Raw genomic sequence first — 21,168 nt, 5'->3', positions numbered from 1 at the left:
CGGAGTCGTCCCGCCCCAAGGCCTAGAGACCGCCGAACCCCCAGCCCACGCTGTGGCCGACATGAGCTTCTTGTTGTGAGTAGCCAGGCCCCGCGCGTGCCGGCTTTGTTCGGGAGACCAGGGCCGCGGGCCCCAGCTAGCTTTGCCCCTCGCTGCCCCGGCCGGGCATTTCCATCGAGCAGGTCTCTGGGAACCTGCCCAGTGCGCTGGCGCTGCCTAACGGCTNCTTCGAGCTCGGTTGGAGCCCTCCAGCCCCCAGGGAGGCTCTTTCTTTCCGGACCCCAAGTCCCGACACACCCCGGTGCCTGGATCGGCATTTCTCCATCACCCCGATCTTTCTCTTCCTTTTCTCTTGGGTTTGTGGGTTTGGGCGCCCAGCATAGATACCACCCACTCCCCCTTATGGCCCTTACGCGTCGCGTGCTCGGTAGCCCTGTCTCAGTTTCGCTTGCCTATTGCATTTTTCTGGGTCCCAAGCATAGAAGATCGGGCGTTGTATTTTCCCCAGTCACCCCAGCACCCTTTTAACTTCCCTCTTAGGTTTTAGGAGTGGAAAGTTGGGGTGTTATATCCACAGGATGTAATGAGGCTGCTTTCGAGTCGGGATCCCATGGTGACAGCCCAGGGTCTTGGGGTCTGGAGCAGCTCCTTGCTTCCCAGAGGTGCCCTTCCTCCCAGTGGGCTCCCCTGAGAAGTACGGGCTTTATCTTTTTAGACAACCACCGGGTAGTCTGAGTAGTGTGCCCCGGGGTGGATTAGGTCCGCTGGGGAGTTGTTTTGCAAATCATTTGTAAATGCCAACTTAACTTCACATTTAGGACTGGTCATTATTTCATTTACTTATCCTTTATTGTAGACGAGTTTGGGGGGATGGGCAGAAAGATGGGATGGCCAAATGGGGGTATGGAGGCAGCAGACAGCCTCAGGTCGTCAGTAAACAGGACATTACACCCATGGAATTCCTCTTTTGAAAGCTTCGTTGTGATTCACCTGTGTTTAATCTGTGGTTAGAAAGCTCATAAAAACTCAGAGATTGAAACTCACACCATATACTCCTTTACTGTTGTGGACACCATATACAATTCCTTTACTGTTGTGGACAGAATAGCATTTTTCTTAACAACAATAACAATAGCAGTTCTGTTCCTATTCTTTTCTTTCCCCACCTGTAATTTTTAGTCATCACATTGGCACTTGGATCCTGAGAATGTAATTAACCCTTAATTTCACGTGCTCAGATGTAGAATATTAATCCTTTCTCGAGCATTCAGGCAAAACAGTGATCACAGGCTAACTGGCAGGCTGAATTGCTAACGTTTCTCATATGCACTGGAGGCCTGGCTTGTGTTACCCTTCCTAACACATGTGAGTTTGTGAAATCTTTTAGGCTCATCCTAGAAGTTGATTCTGGGTTTGTCACATAGGTAGTGCTAGATGAGAGGACTGGGTGACTTCGTGAAAGTCTTTGTTTCCTATTTTAGATTGAATCAAGATATCCAGGTATCTCAGCTTGAAGTTTCTCATCTTGACTGTATTTTACATTGCTGATGTTTGATTTCTTCAAGAATTTAAAAACTGTCTTCAAAGTAACAATGTAGATGATGTCCATGACTGCTGCTGATGGGCTTGTGTCTCTTGCAACTCGTAGCTAAATTGGATGAAGCAGGGAAGAACCATATTTGGCTGAAACTAGGGGATGGAGAAGGTTTTGGTGGTATTTTCTGAATACAAATAGAATAGTATCCTATTTTTACATGGCTCAGTATTTAGGAGTTACAGAAATGCAGTGGATAAGTTCATTTCTCCTGAAGCATACTAGTTATATAAGAAAAATCTTGCCATAACGAATGTATATATATATATAGCACATTAGAGGGTTTGTACTATTTAGAGCACAATTTTTCAGTCAGGTCTTGTGTTGCAGTTAATATATTCCCAACATATTTAGACCTTGTGCTTGACAATCCAAAAAAGTAAATCCAACCTTATTGGTTTTGGTTTTTGTCCACCAGTAGTTTTCATATCTAAAGTGAAGACCTCATAGATAGAAATAATTATTATCAGACGTGAAAGAAAAAAGTTTTGGTTATTTTATCTATATGTTATTTGGTATAGCTTCCTGAATATTATTTCTCTACCGGTAGGTAAGCAGAGAGATTAAGAGTTGCAGGTTAGGGAATAAATATAAATATTTTCCTGTAGTTCTTGGAAGCCTACTTGTAAGGCTTCTGTGAGTGGATGGAGCTGAGGAAACAAGGGCAGTGTGAGATAGGTTTATGAAGGTGCTGACTCATAACTCCTGAGGGCGTTAAGACAGAAGGAAAGAATTATTGATTAAAAAAAATCATTTAGGGGCGCCTGGGTGGCACAGCGGTTAAGCGTCTGCCTTCGGCTCAGGGCGTGATCCCGGCGATCTGGGATCGAGCCCCACATCAGGCTCTTCCGCTATGGGCCTGCTTCTTCCTCTCCCACTCCCCCTGCTTGTGTTCCCTCTCTCGCTGGCTGTCTCTATCTCTGTCGAATAAATAAATAAAATCTTAAAAAAAAAAAATCATTTAATGTGCCAGGCATTGATGTAGGCATTGGGTATCATTTATGAACAAAACCAACAAAAATTCCTGTATTAGTTCAATTTATGTTTTGGTAAGTGACCACAAACGCTGAATACCAGTAAATTATATGGCATGGTAGGAGGATGTAGGCGTCATGGAACAAAGTAGAGCAGGGTAAAGAGGTTTTTTTGGTTAGGGAGATGAGGTAGATTAGGTAATCTCCAGAGGGTGCCCAGATAATCAGCAGCAGTGATACCTTTTGTAGCTTTTGTACAAATGCTCAGAATAAATTTCTAGGACATACGTAGATATGACTGGGACAAAGCTTTGGTTGTGCTGCAAATTGGCCTTTGTGTATCTTCAAATTAATAAGCTAAACTCCCAAATGTACATAGGGAAACTTCACAGGAACCTAATTTAGCTTCGTAGACTCGAATCTTTAAACATCCTCAGCACCTGCTGTGGGCTAAGCATTGTGCAAGATGTGGGACTCCAGAGTGGTAGACAGTTTATAAATAGTCGTCTGTAATAGATGCAGTGCAATCATGGGGGGTCTAAAGAACATGGAGCAATTTGTTTTATTTAGGCTGGAGGAGGACTTCATGAAAGAAGTGATGGATAGTTAATGGAATGTACGACAGGGATTCTCCAAAAGGGTGTGGGGAACTGGAAGATTTCAATCAGAGGAAACATCCTAGAGATACGAACTTGCTTGTGAATTGTCCATTTTCAGGTTTGTCCAAGAGGCTGTGGAATTGTGGAGCTAGATGGAATCTATCCATAACATAGCTTGCTCAGCCTCTTAGTAAAATGGCAGAATCACTGACATCAGGTTACTGGTCTAATTATTGGTTTGGGTTGAATCGGAACACAGACCTCTTAGGGTTTTTCCTGTCTTGGCATTCTGTTCATATAACATTCAGGGAAATTTAGGATCAGAGTGAGTCCTCAACATTCACTCAAAGTATATTGAGTGTTCTCTATGTTTCTAGTATTTTGAAATTGCTAGTCTCTTCTGACCAATAGAATTTCTCAGAAATATTTGACTTGGAAAAGACCAAGGTATTATTTCCTAAGGTAGGGCTACTTGGTTGGAACAGAGTTAAAACAAATACTTGTAGTTAACTTTAAAATGGAAGTCTGGAGCAGAGGTGGTTTAGGGATGTGAATGACTATAAACCACGTCTGTTTCTGTATAGGAGGAAACAAAGAGGTTGGGAGAAAAAGGAAATATTTATTGAGCATTATGCTAGGTAACTTAAATTTATCTTTTCTAAAAAATAGCAATTTAGGAAAGGAGATGTAGCTGTGTTTATACGTGTCTGTCTCTGTTTCCCTCTCCTACCTCTCTTTCCACCCCCCCCCCCAAGTAATCCCGGCATCTTTGTTTTAAGGCAAATGAGTTGACTGACTTGAGTGCTTCAGCATCTTCACCTACAAAGGAAGTTAATAATATTGTTATTAATAATAAATCTTGCTAAGTACTTACCATGTGCTAGGCACTAAGTGTTTTAAATGATTAACTCAGTTCAGTGACTATCAGGAGCCCTATTTTACAGGTGAAGAAACTGGCAAAGAGAGTTTAAGTAATTTGCTCAAAATTATGTAGCCAGTGATATAGCTGGGGTCTGAATCCTAGCAGTCTAGATCCAGGGATCCTGCGTCATACTGTTGTATCTATAATTGATAAAATTGTAATAAAAGATAGTATTCAAATAGGCCTTGGTTTTAAGAGAAGTCTCCTGTTCCCAGGTATTAATATTTCATACTCCTGGACTGTTTGCTAACAGTCACCAAGAATATAATGGTGGAAGAAAAAAATATAAACTTTTAAATTTAAATAATAGTTTAGAATTATCTTTGACTTCCATTTTTAATGTAAAAATAATACACATGTTGGAGAAATCACAATATAGTGCTAAGAAAAGGAAGACAATAATAGTCACTCATAATCATTACACCTTCTGAAATAACTGTTATTTGTATTTTGTGATACAGTTTCCTATTCTTTTCTGCCATGTTTCTACCATATATAGACCAGGTTTTCCATTTGGGAATTTTTTACGTTAGTAGACATCATTCTGCAGCATCGTTTTGAATGGCTTTTGACCAAGTGTTAACAGTTTTGTTGTCTGACAACCTGATTTAATATGTTATGCTTTTTGGCGGGGGGTAGAGGGAGTAGAGTAAGTATGGTCTTCTTTTTAGAACTACAGTTTGGGAATTGTAGATACTTGGATGGCTTTAATTTACTTTTCGTCTCTAATATAGGATTGCTTTTGCTTTACACTACTAGATGCAAAATAATTACTATGTGATTACTTTTACCGTTATTGACTTTTTTCCCCTCTATATAGTGGCAGAGTTTTTGTACCTTTGGATTTTCTAATATACAAAAGCACGTGTAGTACATCTTTTCAGCTGTATATTCGATTAGGAGATATTAGGGTAGAATAGCTAGAATAGGGTTACTTGAAAAATATGAAAAAATGGTACCTTTTAGGAATGTTGAATTAAGTCCTACAGAGAACTTTTTTTTAAACTCTCCTTTTCTTTCCACATTGCCATTTTAAAAAATTGAAATACAGTTGATGTATAGCATTGTATTAGTTTCAACTGTACAAAACTGCATTTTGTTTTGTATCAATTATCTAACTTAAAGCCATCTTTTATAGAGTGTTTAGTTAAAAATGTAGCTGTGAAACCTGTTCATTTGCGGAAAGTAGTTTTTAAATTTTATTTTGAAAGATTTTCAAATTTTTAGGAAAGTTGCAAAGAATGGCATGAAGAATTCCTACGTAGTTTTTATCCAGAGACCCCATTTAGTGTCATCTGTTGCTCCCATAATGTTATCCTCAGCAGAAGGATCTAGTCATGAATCACACTCAGTTTTGTTCTGCAACCTTCTTCAAATTGAGATGTTTCCTTAGTTTTTCCTTGCCTTTCAGGACCTTGATATTTTTGAGGATTATAGCCCAGTCATTTTGTAGAATATCCCTCAGTTTGAGTTTGTCATGTTTTCTTGTGGTTAGACCTGGTTATGCATTTTGGGCAAAAATATCCCAGAAGTGTTATGTGTTTATCTTACAGCTTCTTACCAGGTGCATATAATGTATGTTTGTCCATTATTGGAAGTGATCCTTTGATTAAAGTGTCTACAAAGATTTTCCAGAGTGAAGTAACTGTATTTTTATTCCTCTTAGTAATTAGTAGTTTTTGAGACTGTGAGACTGTCTCATTCCTCATTTTGTTTTCACCCACTAGTTTTAGTGTTCATTGATGTTTCTCATCCAAATTATTATTTTGATGGTTGTCCATGTTCTGATTTTGTCATTGCTTTTACATTTATTATTATTTTTTTAAAAGATTTTTATTTATTTATTTGACAGAGACAGCCAGCGAGAGAGGGAACACAAGCAGGGGGAGTGGGAGAGGAAGAAGCAGGCTCATAGCGGAGGAGCCTGATGTGGGGCTCGATCCCATAACGCTGGGATCACGCCCTGAGCCGAAGGCAGACGCCCAACTACTGTGCTACCCAGGCGCCCCTACATTTATTATTTGACATTTTTACTGAGAACTTACTCTTCCTATTTATTTATTTATTTATTTATTTATTTATCAGTGTGGGTACTTAGATACCTATTTTATTTAATGAGTTATAATCTATTAACTATACTTAATTATTTTGGTGCTCATAATGTCTCAGTTTTGGCTAGTGGGAGTCCTATTCAAGCTGGCTTCTATGTCTCTTTGCTGGACTCTGTCTTTTTCTGGGCACCTCCTAGCTTTGTGAAAGGCACAACCAGATGTTCCAGGTTTATCCTACACTTTCTCTGCCCTATCCCTGGAAATGGTCATTTCTCTAAGGGTGTTGGTTCTGTTCATTGAAAAATAGTATTTAGAAAACAGAATGTAGGTGATAGGTATGCTCATTACTACGGATAGATTTCTGCTCCCAGTGCTGGAAAACAACATATCCACACACATTTACAAACATAGACTTTTTTTTCTATATGTATATATTGAATGAGTTCACGCTAATACCTGCAGTTCTGAGCCAAGTAGGACAGGGTTCATCCTAGCCTTCTCCCTTTATATATTTTTCACTTTGTTAGTGAGAAACCAGGCTCCCATAGTCCTCAACATATGTATTTACTCAGACCACTGTATATAGCCATTGTCCTAACCCTTCCTGGCCACCCTTCTTGTTGTGGCTTGGGCCTCCGCGTGTCATCCATATCTCTTGAGCATGTATGGGCCCCTGCTTCAGCCTTATTACGGTTGAAAGCAGTCTGACACTCCAGTGTGTATGGTATGAGTGTGCCATTGGTCTAATTTTTTCCCTGTGAATCCTGTGTTTAGGATCAATACCTCAGAAATGTTGGGAGAATTAGAGATACTGAATGTAAAGGGTCTAGCTCAATAAATTCTAGTTAAGCACAGCATAGTTCATTATCGATAACTCAGCAGTGTCATGATTGCTAGTAGCTGTTATTATTTTTTATTGACATATTCATCGTTTCTGATTACTTAAATCATAGCCAATTTCTGTAGGTTTATAATCATATGTATCAGTGCTGCTTTGATTTTCTGCAATTAGAACTTAAAAGCAGGAATTTGAAGGTAAGCAAATATTTGGGTAGTAGTTTACTTCTTAGCCAAGTGGCCTTACTATTTATAAAGGAAAGTTTGAATCCTCTTTCATTGCTACTATTTTTTTTTTTTATCTTTCAGCCTAAATCCTTTTATTCTCAAATTGAAATTTGATGGGAATAGTTCAGTAGTTGTAGTATTGGGTATTAGAGAAATATTTTTTGTGTGTTTCTTTGTAGAAGTAAATAATGGTATAACAAATACTTTCTTGGGATGCCCAGGTGGCTCAGTCGGTTAAGTGGCTGCCTTTGGCTCAGGTCATGATCCCAGGAAGAATCCCCAGGAAGAATGGAGTCCCGCATCCTGGTTCTTGCTCAGCAGGGAGCCTACTTCTCCCTTTGCCTGCCCTTCCCCCTTCTTGTGCGCGCATTCTCTCTCTCTCAAATAAATAAATAAAATCTTAAAAAAAAAACCAAATACTTCCTTAATATTCAGTGTAAATATAGAATAAGTAAGTAGAAGCAGTAGTGGTGAAAGTCTTTTAGGGCAACTTTTCTGGTATCTTGGTGCCTAGATCATGTTCCAGATGGAGGAGCAGCAGCATGGCCTTTTTGCTCTGTAGAGCATCTGTTTGCTTGTTAGTGCTCTGTAGCATTAGATTTAACTACTGAAATAATTCTTTGTTTAAAAATTCCCCATGGTTATAGTTTTTACTCACATATGCCTGGTTCCATTCTCCCTGACTCTTCCCCACATCCTGCCAAATATTCAGCTGACCCTCTTATTTTCAGCTCTTACAAATTTCACTTTTGAATTGTGAACAACAAACCAGTTTGACAAAGCTGAATTTACTCAACTGGAGCACATCATTGTTTTGAGGACTGATGCTTTTGTCACTAGTCTATTGTTAAGGACTCCCGTAGGGATCTTATCAGTCAGCCTGTTTAACTCTTTAATCAATCCTTTGTTAAACTTGTCAGGTTTTTTGTTTGTTTTAAATTAAATTCTACCTCCAACATGGGGTTCTAGCTCTACTGACTGAGCCAGCCAGGTATCCCAACCTAGCAGTTTTCAATTTGGGAAATGACAAGTTATCAAGAACCAAAATTAAAGTTTTGTGTTGTTGTTGTTGTTGTTGTTTTCCAAACTACAGGTACAGCCAAACTATTACAAAAAGTATAATTCTAAGTTCATAGATATTTGGGAAACAAAATGTCCCTCAATTATGTATTGATCTTAGCTTTTGCTTAAGTGGGAACATAATTTGGGTCTTGGGACTGTATTGTTTAGTGATAACTATAGGTTCTAGAGATAACTTTATTATTATTATTTTTTAATGCCATTCAACATTTAGAAAAAAGTATTACTGTCATTTTATAACACCATTGGGAAGAAAGGCTGCTGTTGGCTCTCTGGAGACAGAAGGTCACCCCCAGGACTGAGGAGATCAATATCCCTACATAATTATAGCTCTTGATAAGTCTACTTTAGATCCTTCAAGTGTGAAGCTTTGGCATCACCTAGGAGCATGTTAGAAATGCAAGATTTCAGTCCTGAAACCTTAAATTAGAATGAATTATAAGATTCCTAGGTGAAAAGCACATTCAAGTTTGAGAAGCTTTAGATAATAGCAAATGGATGATGCCTGTATATTGAGTTAAATGATTCAAAATAAGGTAAAGAAGAAAAATCCTTGAGATTCAGTATAACACTACTTCTGTTCTTGAAACATTCTGTGAGGCCCTGACAGATTCAGTGCTTGACCAAACTTTAGTCAGGCTCTTGAACCTTCTCCTAGGCTCAACTGTGCACTTCCTTATAAAATTTACTTTTAGCAGGAACCCTGCTTGTTCACTTTAACCAGAAGCCCCCTCCCCCAATTTCAGTATCTGATTTAGTTTGGTCATCCTCCACTGTCCCTTAGGTGATGTTTGATCACCCTGGCCTATCTTCAGCAAGAATCCGGTTAGATCAGTTTAGCCAGAACTGTCCTAACCCTGATGTTTTCTCCTAGTAATTTTCTGTGCACTCATCCCCATACCCTGCTCCCATCACCCTCGCCTATCTTCAGCAAGAATCCCGTTAGGTCAGTTTAGCCAGAACCTTCCTAACCCTGATGTTTTCTCCTAGTAATTTTCTGCCCACTCATCCCCATACCCTGCTCCCATCACCCTTTCCTGTCTTCAGCAAGAATCCCGTTAGATCAGTTTAGCCAGAACCCTCCTAACCCTGATGTTTTCTCCTAGTAATTTTCTGTCTACTCATCCCCATACCCCGATCCCACTTGCTGTAATTCCTGCTTGCACGTGCTGTATTTAGATTTGAACCCAATCTCCACCTATGCCCCACCCCCCAGTGTAAAATCCCATTGCACTGTTTCCTATATCTGTCTCATTGTTCCTGAATAAAGTCTGCCTTACTATCTTGGACACTTGTCAGTGAGTTTTTTTTTTTTTTTCTTTCACTGCTCTCAAGGAGGTTGGGTCTCTTGGTTGTCTTTGCACATCTGTGATTATTTAAATTATTAATTAAGGTTTTTCTCACCTCCTGGACTGTAAGTTTCGTAGGGTTTCTTCACTGTTTTATATCCCAGGATGTTTGGACCATTTTCTTCCTGCAGTTCGCTTGGGTTTTTCAGGAAGAGACTAGAGTATGCTGGCAGTGGTTGGCAAAAATCCCAAGGCATAGAGAGCCTCCGTGATAAGGTGTTTGCTTACCACTGCAGCCTCATTTGTGCGGTCCTTCCATGTCCTCCCCCACAAAGCCCATCCACTTTATTTGCATTTCTTTGTTCATTTTCTTTTTTATTTTTGGAGGGGGAGGGGCAGAGGGAGAAGGGATGAGAGAATCCTAAGCAGGCTTCCTGCCCAGCTCCTGGAGCCCTGCACAGCACAGGACTTCATAACCCTGAGATCATGACCTGAGCGGAAATCAAGAGTCACATGCTTAATGGACTGGGCCACCCAGGTGGCTCGATTTGCATTTCTCTCAACGTGTATTTCTCCCCAGTCCCCCTGCCTTTGTAAATGCTGTTCCTGTTTTTCTGGCTGGACTGCCCTTCTTCTTCCCACCCTCATTTCTTCAGTTAAAGAGCCAAGTCTTTTTCCCCTGCTCTGTGCCCCCTTTTCAATTTGTTGGATACCATTTCAGATTCCTTCATATTCCTTATTATAGTCCTCATCAAAAAGATACTGTACAGTCAGTTTTCAGGCCTTTCTGCTTCATCAGAATGTGTGATCTTGCAATTTCAAAAGCCGTTTTTAAATCTCTACCACCTAGCACAGTGCCTAGTATATATTGCATACTCAGTAACACAAAATTTTTTTAAATCAGTGACATTTTCAAGTATTTTCATGGTGGTAGGTGGAGCTTTGAGTGATTGCTTTTATTCCGCTCTAATTTTGACCTTCAGGAGACTTCTTGGGAAATATAAACAGGTGGCTACCATGCACAGAAAGGTTTGGAACATCTGTTTATTGGATCTTTATCTCACAATTTTTAAAAATATTTTAAAGATAATAGACTTTATTGCCCAGCAGTTACAAGTATTCAAACATGTATTTTTCTACATAACTTATTGTGAGGTGATCAGTGTTAAATAAAATACTAATTTTCATCATCTGTTTCAATTCATGTCTTCTTGACCAATTCTTCATTTTTCCATCCAATTGCATGCCTTTGAGGCAATGAAGAATTTTAACCACGGTAGTTATGGATTTGAATATTCATTTGCAGCTACCTGTATGCTCATTACATGTAGTTGTGCTCCTAGTGGTTTTATCACAGTCATCCTTTGGGGGTTTCTGGAAAACATCAGGACGACCTTCAGTCATCTTCATCTCATAGGCTTTGTTGCACCTCAGAGAACCCAGAGACAGATGCTACCACCCGGCCCATTTGGCCGATGGTGCCTCATGTACCCTCCTTCATCAGTGTCTACTCAGAAAAGAAAATCATCTCACAATTTTGTAGAGACCTTCTTGTTTTATCTGTGTTTCAGGATTGATATATGCCAGGCACGTTTCCTACCAGCCACTGTAAATTGTGTTCTAGTAGCAATGAGTGAGAGTACGCATTTCGTTGCATCCCTACCACCATTGCACTTAAGAATAATAATCAAGAAAACTTCTTGGCTTCTTGGGCTTTTCATATTAATACTGAGTAAATAAGTTTTTTTTTTAATTTTTAATTAAAAAAAATTTTTTTTAAGTAGGCTCCATACCCAGTGTGGAGCTCAGTGTGGGTCTTGAACTCATGACCCTGAGATCAAGACCTGGGCTGAGATCAAGAGTCAGATGCTTAACCGTCTGAGCCACCCAGGCGCCCCCAAAGTATACAAGTTAATGGTAAAGATTCTACCAAAGAATTTGTCTTCCATCTTTCTTTCTTTCTTTCTTTCTTTCTTTCTTTCTTTCTTTCTTTCTTTCTTTCTTTCTTATTTTATTTATTTGACAAAGAGAGACACAGCAAGAGAGGGAACACAAGCAGGGGGAGTGGTAGAGGGAGAAGCAGGCTTCCCACTGAGCAGAGAGCCCAACGTGGGGCTCGATCCCAGTACCCTGGGATCATGACCCAAGCTGAAGTCAGACACTTAACTGACTGAGCCACCCAGGTGCCCCATCCCCTTTATTTGTAACAAAATAGTTAGGGTGCTTGCTTCCATTACCATCAATCTTTTTACTTTTTTATTTTGAAAGGGTAAAATAATATATTTTATGTAATAATTTATAATGGAGCTCTTTGAAATAATTGAAATGTAAAAATTAACAGTCATATAAAAATAATAGAATATAATTAAACATTTTTTGTTGATAAATGTGTTTAACGGTCACAACATTAATTTTAAAATATTAATAACTTATTAGGAAAATATTAATTTTCTCCAAGATCTGTGCAAATAATAGTCTGTAAAGGGGAATTTTACAAAATGAAATATTTAACTTTAATTGGATTTCTTTGTTATCTTTCTGATATTTTAATGCAGATAATAAACTGATAATGCAAATAATGAGTATGTTTGGGAGGCAGATGGCATACTTGGAGCTGTAAAAATGCCTTATAGATTCTGAAGATTAGATTTAAAGCTGCTTTTCACCTATTACTTTTAACATGTTTATTGCTTTTCTCATGGAGTCTGATAGAGAGCTCTTACAGGGTTTTTCTGTCCATATTATTTCAAGGTAGAGTTTTTTCCCCCCAAATATGAGTAAATAGTAGTGTCCAATTGCTGTTGAATCTGAAGCATATGCTTTTATGAAGTGCTTATAGTTTTGAGCATTTATAGGTTGACTGTTTTAAGCATGAGGAAGTTATTTGGTATCACAACTCAGAACACTATCATTTTATCAATAAATACTTTGCATATTTGTATATATGAGAAACCCTGCTAACCTTAATGAATTTGTTCCTTTCTCTTATGGCAGTTCTGATACTTACATTTCACTTAGTTCAAAGAAGAAACTGGGGATGATGAGAGAAGATTTTTGCAATTAGTTTTATGTATTTTTTTTCTTTTTCTCCTCTTTGGTGGTTTTCACTGATTTGTGTTATCCTTTCACGGTTTTAAATGGCTGTAGTTGAAGCCCATTGCAGGTCCTGGGAGCATTGCTGAATCCCACATAATCAAAAATGTCATTTTTACAGTATTAGGATTAAAGGGGCTTTTTTGTTTGTTTTTAAATTGTACCATTCCTGGAGGTTTATATAGCCCTTTCTCTGCCTTGTGTTCTCAAGTTTGACTGCATCTGATTATTTTCATAGGGGCTTTCCTAACATCACATTGGTAACAAAAGCTGTTCTTGTTAGCTTTCATTTAGAGGAGTGATTGTCCTGTGCTTGGGTGCCGTAAGCTCATGCTTAAATCATTAGTGACGGAAAGATGCAAACCCTTGTTTCCCAGTGGAAAGGGAGAATGAAACAATCTTGAAAAAAAGAAATATTTTATCTGAATTCCTCTATAGAAGAATTCAGTTATGCTTATGACCTGCATTTGTCCTCTAAAACAGTATGCTAGAGGGGCGCCTTTGTGGTTCAGTTGGTCAAGCATCTGCCTTCTGCTCAGGTCATGCTCCCAGAGTCCCGGGATCTAGCCCCTGCATCTGGCTCTCTGCTCAGCAGGGAGTCTGCTTCTCCTTCTCCCTCTTGCTGCTGCTCTGCCTACCTGTGCGCTCTCCCTCTGTCAAATAAATACATAACATCTTCAAAACAAAACAGTATGCTAAATAAAGCCTGTGTAGGCCCCTGTAAGTCAGGCTCACAGAAGTAGGACTTAAAATTTTGGTGGTGGTAATATAGAATTTAAGTTGGGTAAAATCAGTTGTACTTTTGTGCCTCTTTTTCTTATTTATGAAAAGAATAGTTTTATATTTAATAATATGCAGTCTTCGTGGTATTTGAGATTTATGGTGACTTGTGGAATTGGTAAGAATGAGATCAAATCTGTAGATAATTTACAGTTTTAGAGTTGGAAAAGATTCTAATTCAACCTTTTATTTTTAGATGAGCCAGTTGAGACTGGGATCTTGTGATTTTCCACGGCCACATTTCGTCTATTGTATAAACAAATTCTAATGAGACAAATCTTGATTACACTAAGAATTCCAAGTGTCTTGTTGTTTTAGTTGTATTTTTTGGCATTATATGATTTTTTCCTCTTCTTACAGTTGCTTATTAAAAATGTACAGTATGTTGGGCGCCTGGGTAGCTCAGTCAGTTAAGTGTCTGCCTTCGGTTCAGGTCATGATCCCGGGGTCCTTAGATCGAGCCCTGCATCCAGCTCCTTGCTTCGCAGGGAGCCTGCTTCTCCCTCTCCCTCTGCCTGCCGCTCCCCCTGCTTGTGCTCACTATCTCTCTCTCTGTCAAATAAATAAATAAAATATTTTTAAAAAATGTACAATATGTAGACATAACTCAAGCTTATGTCTATGAATGGGTCTTTGCTGTAAAGGATAAAGAGATGGTATTAATATATTTAACTGGTATCAGTTATTGAGTGCTGACTATGCACAGGGTGGTTCTTTACGTTTCTGTACATATCATTTAGTTTTCAGAACCATCCTACATGGTAGGCAATATGACTTTTCTTTTTTGTAATTAGAATGATTAAGTAGCTTACCTAAAGTCACATACCTAGTACAAGCCAAATAAGGGGTTCCAGGATACCCAACTCCAAAAATCAAGTTTTCTACTATTCCACATGAAATAGATAATGCCCTGAGTTCAGTAATAACAGTAAGAAATCTTTGTGCCAGGTATTTCATTAGTGTTTTGCTATCTGGTTTCTAATCCTTGAAACAACTTAAGCATAATGCTTTCTCCATTTTGTAGATGAGGTAGATGAGGTAAATAAGGCTCTGGAGAGGCTGAGTAAGTCTAAGTGTCTCACTAAGTAGTGGAGGCACAGTGTTATTCCAGGGCCATAGGACTCCAGTTAACAGTCAGTGTTCTCCCACTACTCTGTGCTACCGTGCTGCTTTTACAAATCTCAACTTGATATGTATTTAATTAATTGCTTCTGGTTTTCTCAAAGGCCATTGGTTTATCAGATTGATTGAATCTGGCAGTTTCTAAGGTGAATGAATGTTTTTGAAACAGTTTGGTAGTAGAGCTAAGCAATAGTAGCCACCAGCTAATAAACCATTAGGATGAGAAGTCTCTCTCTCTCTCTCTATGTATATAGGTGATTTTGGCTTACTGATCTATGGTGTACTGTAAATATGAAGAGTCATAAATATATTGCATAGTATGCTTTGATTTTAAAGATGAAGCAGTTCATTAACAGTTCTGTAAATAATCATTTTATTGCCATGTTTTCATAAGCTTTCACATTGTTTTTCAAATTAAGCTTTCATACTTTAAAAAACTTATTTTTATTATACATGTCCATGATTTATTTAGAGTTAAATAGTTCTATAAGGCTTGTCATAAAAACAACCCCTTTTTTCTCTGCTTCATGATGCACCCATTTGAACTTTTTTTTTTTTTTTAAAGATTTTATTTATTTATTTGACAGAGATAGAGACAGCCAGCGAGAGAGGGAACACAAGCAAGGGGAGTGGGAGAGGAAGAAGCAGGCTCATAGCGGAGGAGCCTGATGTGGGGCTCGATCCCAGAACTCCGGGATCACGCCCTGAGCCGAAGGCAGACGCTTAACCGCTGTGCCACCCAGGCGCCCCCCATTTGAACTTTTTTATATGATTGTTTTAATTTCATATCTCTAATTTATATTATTACTTTTTTTTTCCATTTCTAGGCATTAAATATTAGATTCTTTTTCTTTTTTCATTGAAGTATAGTTGACATGTATAGTATTAGTTTCAGGTATACAACAGACTGAACATTTGTATACATTGCAAGATGATCACCACTGTAAGTCTAGTTAACGTGTCATCAAAGTGTGATGCAGTATTATTGACTATATTTCTTATGCTGTATATTACATCCCTATGACTTGTTTATTTTATAACTGGAACTTTATATTTCTTGGTCCATTTGTATTCCCTCCCGACGCCCCTCCTCTCTGGCAACCACCAGTCAATCTGTTCTATGTAACTATGTGTCTGGGTTTTGTTTTGTTTTGTTTTTTAGATTCCACACTTAAGTGAAATCATGTGGTATTTGTCTTTCTCAGACTTATTTCACTTAGCATAAAACCCTGTAGGTCCATCCATATTGTGGCAGATGGTAAGATTTCGTTCTTTTTTATGGCTGAGTAGTATTTGTGTGTGCATGCGTGTGTGTGTGAGACATATTCTTTATCCATTCATCTATTGATGGATGCTTATGCTGTTTCCATATCTTGGATATTGTATATAATGCTGCAGTAAAAATAAGGGTGCATATATCTTGTTGATTTAGTAGTGCTTTCCCCCCCTTGGATAGATACCCAGTAAGTAGTGGAATTGCCGGCTCATGTAATACTTCTTTTTTAAATTTTTTGAGGAACCTTCATACTTTTCCCTAGTGGCTGTAGCAGTTTACATTCTTACCAACAGTGGGTGAGGGTTCCCCTTCTTCCACATCTTCAACAATACTTGTGATTTCTTATCTTTTTGATAATAGCCATTCAGACAGATGTAAGGTGATCTCTCACTGTGCTTTTGATTTGCAATTCACCTGTTCATGTGCTTGTTGGCCATCTATATGTTTTTTTTGGAAAAATGTCTATCCAGGTGCTCTACCCATTTTTTAATCTGATTGGCTGTTTTTTTTTTTATTGAGTTGTATGAGTTCTTTATATATTTTGAATATTAACACCTTATTGGATGTATCACTTGCCAATATCTCCTTCCATTCAGTAGGTTGCCTTTAAGTGTTATTGATGGTTTCCTTTGTAGTGCAGAAGCTTTTTAGTTTGATGTAATCCCTTTATTTTTGCTTTTGTTTCCCTTTCCTTTGAAGTCAGATCCGAAAAAGGTATCTTTAAGACCCATGTCAAGGAGCTAACCAGCTGTTTTCTTCTAGAAATTTTACAGTTTCGGTCTTACATTCAAGTCTTTATTTTATTTTATTTTTTATTTTTTTGAAAGGTTTTTATTTATTTGAGAGAGAATGAGAAAGAGAGCACGAGAAGGGGGAGGGTCAGAGGGAGGAGCAGACTCCCTGCTGAGCGGGGAGCCCAACTCAGGAGTCGATCCTGGGAGTCCAGAATCATGACCTGAGCTGAGGGCAGGCGCTTTAATCAACTGGCCCCACATTTAACTCTTTAATCCATGTCGAGTTAATTTTTGTGTATGATGTAAGGTAGTGGTCCATTTCATTATTTTGCATGTAGCTGTGCAGTTCTACCAGCACCATTTATTAGGTTGTCCTTGGGCACCTGGGTGGCTCAGTCAGGTAAGCGTCTGACTTTTGGTTTCGGCTCAGGTCGTCATGATCTCAGGGTTGTGGAATCAAGCTCTGTGTGGGCTCTGAACTTGGTGTGGAATCTGATATTGGTATTCTCTCTCTCCCTCTCCCTTCCCCTGTGTCCTTTCCCTGCTTATATGCATGCATGGGGGCACACACTCTCTCCCTCTCTCTCTCTCTCTCTCTCAAATAAGTAAATGTTTTTTCTGTGCCTTTTTTTATTTATTTTAACTCAGTTAGTTAACATTAATGTATTATTGGTTTCAGAGGTATATGTCTGTGATTCATCAGTCTTATATAATACCGAGTACACATTACATCACATGCCTTCCTTAGTGTCCATCACCCAGTTACCCCATCCCTCCACCCCCCTCCCCTCCAGCAACCCTCAGTTCACTTCCAATGATTAAGAGTCTCTTATGGTTTGTCTCCCTCTCCGGTTTTGTCTTTTATTTTTTCTTCTCGTCCCCTATGATCCTTGGTTTTGTTTCTTAAATTCCCTATGAGTGAAATCATATGATAATTGTCTTTCTCTGATTGACTTATTTCGCTTAGCATAATACCCTCTAGTACCATTCACATCATTGCAAATGGCAAGCTTTCTTTTTTTGATGGCTGCATAATATTCCATTGTATGTGTATATATGTATACACATATACATACATAATATATGTATGGACCATATACTCTCTATATATACATACACCACATCTTCTTTATCCATTCATCTGTTGATGGACATCTGGGCTCTTTCCATAGTTTGGCTGTTGAGGACATTGCTGCTATTAACATTGGCGTGCAGGTGCCCCTTCGGATCACTACATTTGTATCTTCAGGGTAAATACCCAGTAGTGCAATTGCTGGGTCATAGGGTAGCTCTATTGTCACCTTTTTGAGGAACCTCCGTATTGTTTTCCAGAGTGGCTGCACCAGCTTGCATTCCCACCAACAGTGTAAGAGGTTTTCCCTTTCTCCACATCCTCACCAACATCTGTCATTTCCCGAATTGTTAATTTTAGACATTCTGACTGGTGTGAGGTGGTATCTCATTGTGGTTTTGATTTGTAGTTCCCTGATGCCAAGTGATATTGAGCACTTTTTCATGTGTTTTCTGGCCATTTGTATGTCTTTGGAGAAATGTCTGTTCATTTCTTCTTCCCATTTCTTGTTTGGATTTTTTTTTTTTTAAGATTTTATTTATTTATTTGACAGAGAGAGAGAGGCAGCGAGAGAGGGAACACAAGCAGGGGGAGTGGGAGAGGGAGAAGCAGGCTTCCCGCTGAGCAGGGAACCTGATGCAGGGCTCAGTCCCAGAATGCTGGGATCATGACCTGAGCTGAAGGCAGACGCTTAATGACTGAGCCACCCAGGCACCCCTGGATTATTTGTTCTTTGGGTGTTAAGTTTGCTAAGTTCTTTATAGATTTTGGATACTATCCCTTTATCTGATATGTCATTTACAAATATCTTCTCCCATTCTGTCGGTTATTTTTTGGTTTTGTCGACTGTTTCCTTTGCTGTGCAAAAGCTCTTTTATCTTGATGAAGTCCTAATGGTTCATTTTTGCCTTTGTTTCCCTCGCCTTTGGAGACTTGTCTAGCAAGAAGTTGCTGCAGCCGAGGTCGAAGAGGTTGCTGCCTGTGTTCCCCTCTAGGATTTAGATGGATTCCTGTCTCACATTTAGGGCTTTCATCCATTTTGAGTTTATTTTTGTGTATGATGTAAGGAAATGGTCCAGTTTCATTCTTCTGCATGTGGCTGTCCAATTTTCCCAACAGCATTTGAAGAGACGGTCTTCTTTTCTATTGGATATTCTTTCCTGCTTTGTCGAAGATTAGTTGACCATAGAGTTGAGGGTCCATTTCTGGGTTTTCTGTTCTGTTCCATTGATCTATGTGTTTGTTTTTGTGCCAGTACCATACTGCTTTGATGATTACAGCTTTGTAATAGCACTTGAAGTCCGGAATTGTGATGCCACCAGCTCTGGTTTTCTTTTTCAACATTTATTTGGCTATTTGAGTTCCATACAAATTTTTAGGATTATTTGTTCCAGTTATGTGAAAAAAGTTAATGGTGTTTTGGTAGGGATTGCATTGAATGTGTAGATTGCTCTAGGTAGCATAGACATTTTAACAATATTTGTTCTTCCAGTCCATGAGCATGGAACATTTTTCCATTTCTTTGTGTCTTCCTCAGTTTCTTTTCTGAGTGTTCTATAGTTTTTGAGTACACATCCTTTGCCTCTTTGGTTAAGTTTATTCCTAGATATCTTATGGTTTTTGGTGCAATTGTAAATGGGATCAACTCCTTAATTTCTCTTTCTTCCGTCTCATTGTTAGTGTGTAGAAATGCAACTGATTTCTGCACATTGATTTTATATCCTGCCACTTTGCTGAATTCCTGTATGAGGTCTAGTAATTTTGGGGTGGAGTCTTTTGGGTTTTCCACATAGAGTATCATGTCATCTGCAGAGAGTGAGAGTTTGACTACTTCTTCTTCGCCGATTCAGATGCCTTTTATTTCTTTTTGTTGTCTGATCGCTGAGGCTAGGACTTCTAGTACTATGTTGAACAACAGTGGTGAGAGTGGACATCCCTGTTGTGTTCCTGACCTTAGGGGAGAAGCTCTCAGTTTTTCCCCATTGAGAATGATATTCGCTGTGGGCTTTTCATACATGGCTTTTATGGTATTGAGGTATGTTCCCTCTGTCCCTACACTGTGAAGAGTTTTAATCAAGAAAAGATGCTGTACTTTGTCAAATGCTTTTTCTGTAGCTATTAAGAGAATCATACAGTTCTTGTCCTTTCTTTTATTTATGTAGTGTATCACACTGATTGATTTGCGGGTGTTGAACCACCCTTGCAGCCCAGGAATAAGTCCTACTTGAATACTCTTTTTAATGTACTGTTGGATCCTATTGGCTAGTATTTTGGTGAGAATATTTATTTATTTATTTATTTAGTTAGTTAGTTTTATTTTATTTTATTTTATTTTATTTTATTTTATTTTATTTTTATTTACTTAGAGAGAGACAGCCAGCGAGAGGGTACACAAGCAGGGGGAGTGGGAGAGGAAGAAGCAGGCTCCCAGCAGAGGAGGGAGCCTGATGTGGGGCTCGATCCCAGGACCCTGGGATCATGCCCTGAGCTGAAGGCAGACGCTTAACAACTGAGGCACCCAGGTGCCCCTTGGTGAGAATTTTTGCATCATGTTCATCAGGCATATTGGTCTGTAATCATCCTTTTTAGTGGTGTCTTTGTTTGGTTTTGGAGTCAAGGTAATGCTGGCCTCATAGAAAGAGTTTGGAAGTTTTCCTTCCATTTCTATTTTTTGAAACAGCTTCAGAAGAATAGGTATCAATTCTTCTTTAAATGTTTGGTAGATTTCCCCTGGGAAGCCTTTGGCCCTATACTCTTGTTTGTTGGGAGATTTTTGATTACTGCTTCAATTTCCTTGCAGGTTATGGGTCTGTTCTGGTTTTCTATTTCTTCCTGTTTCAGTTTTGGTAGTTTATACGGCTCTAAGAATCCATTTCTTCCAGATTGCTTAATTTGTTGGCATATAGTTGCTCATAATATGTTCTTATAATTGTTTGTATTTCTTTGGTGTTGGTTGTGATCTCTCCTCTTTCATTCATGATTTTATTTATTTGGACCCATTCTCTTTTGTTTTTGTTAAGTCTGGCTAGGGATTTATTGATCCTGTTGATTCTTTCAAAGAACCAGCTCCTAGTTTCGTTGATCTGTTCTCCTGTTCTTTTGAGGGTTTCTATTTCACTGATTTCTGCTCTAATCTTTATTAATTCTTGTCTCCTGCTGAGTTTAGGCTTTATTTGCTATTCTTTCTCCAGCTTCTTTAGGTGTAAGGTTAGGTTGTGTATTTGAGACCTCTCTTGTTTCTTGAGAAAGGCTTGTATCGCTATATACTTTCCTCTTAGGACCGCCTTTGCTGCCTCCTGAAGATTTTGAACAGTTGTGTTTTCATTTTCATTTGTTTCCATGAATTTTGAATTCTCACCAAAGTCTTCTTTAATTTCCTGGTTGACCCATTCATTTTTTAATAGGATGCTCTTTAGCCTCCATGTATTTGAGTTCTTTCCCAACTTTCATTTTGTGATTGAGTTCCAGTTTCATAAAGCATTGTCGTCCAAAAATATTCAGGGAATGCTCTCAATCT

The 21,168-nt window shown here is 38.8% G+C and overlaps 1 protein-coding gene across 1 annotated transcript in view; it reads left to right on the top strand.

The window, feature by feature from the left end:
* Window positions 1–6: 6 nt before the first annotated feature.
* Window positions 7–21,168, top strand: part of MOB1B (MOB kinase activator 1B) — a 55,118-nt gene continuing 33,956 nt past the window's right edge. Inside the window, exon 1 of the mRNA XM_008693193.2 lies at window positions 7–75. Coding sequence (XP_008691415.1) covers window positions 62–75 — 14 coding nt within the window. The 5' untranslated portion in view covers window positions 7–61. The remainder of the gene's footprint in view (window positions 76–21,168) is intronic.

Source organism: Ursus maritimus, unplaced genomic scaffold (assembly GCF_017311325.1).
Source record: "Ursus maritimus isolate PB19 unplaced genomic scaffold, ASM1731132v1 scaffold_8, whole genome shotgun sequence".
NCBI lineage: Eukaryota > Metazoa > Chordata > Mammalia > Carnivora > Ursidae > Ursus > Ursus maritimus.
Note: the sequence above shows the minus strand (reverse complement) of the source record. Positions and strands in the feature narration are given on the sequence as shown.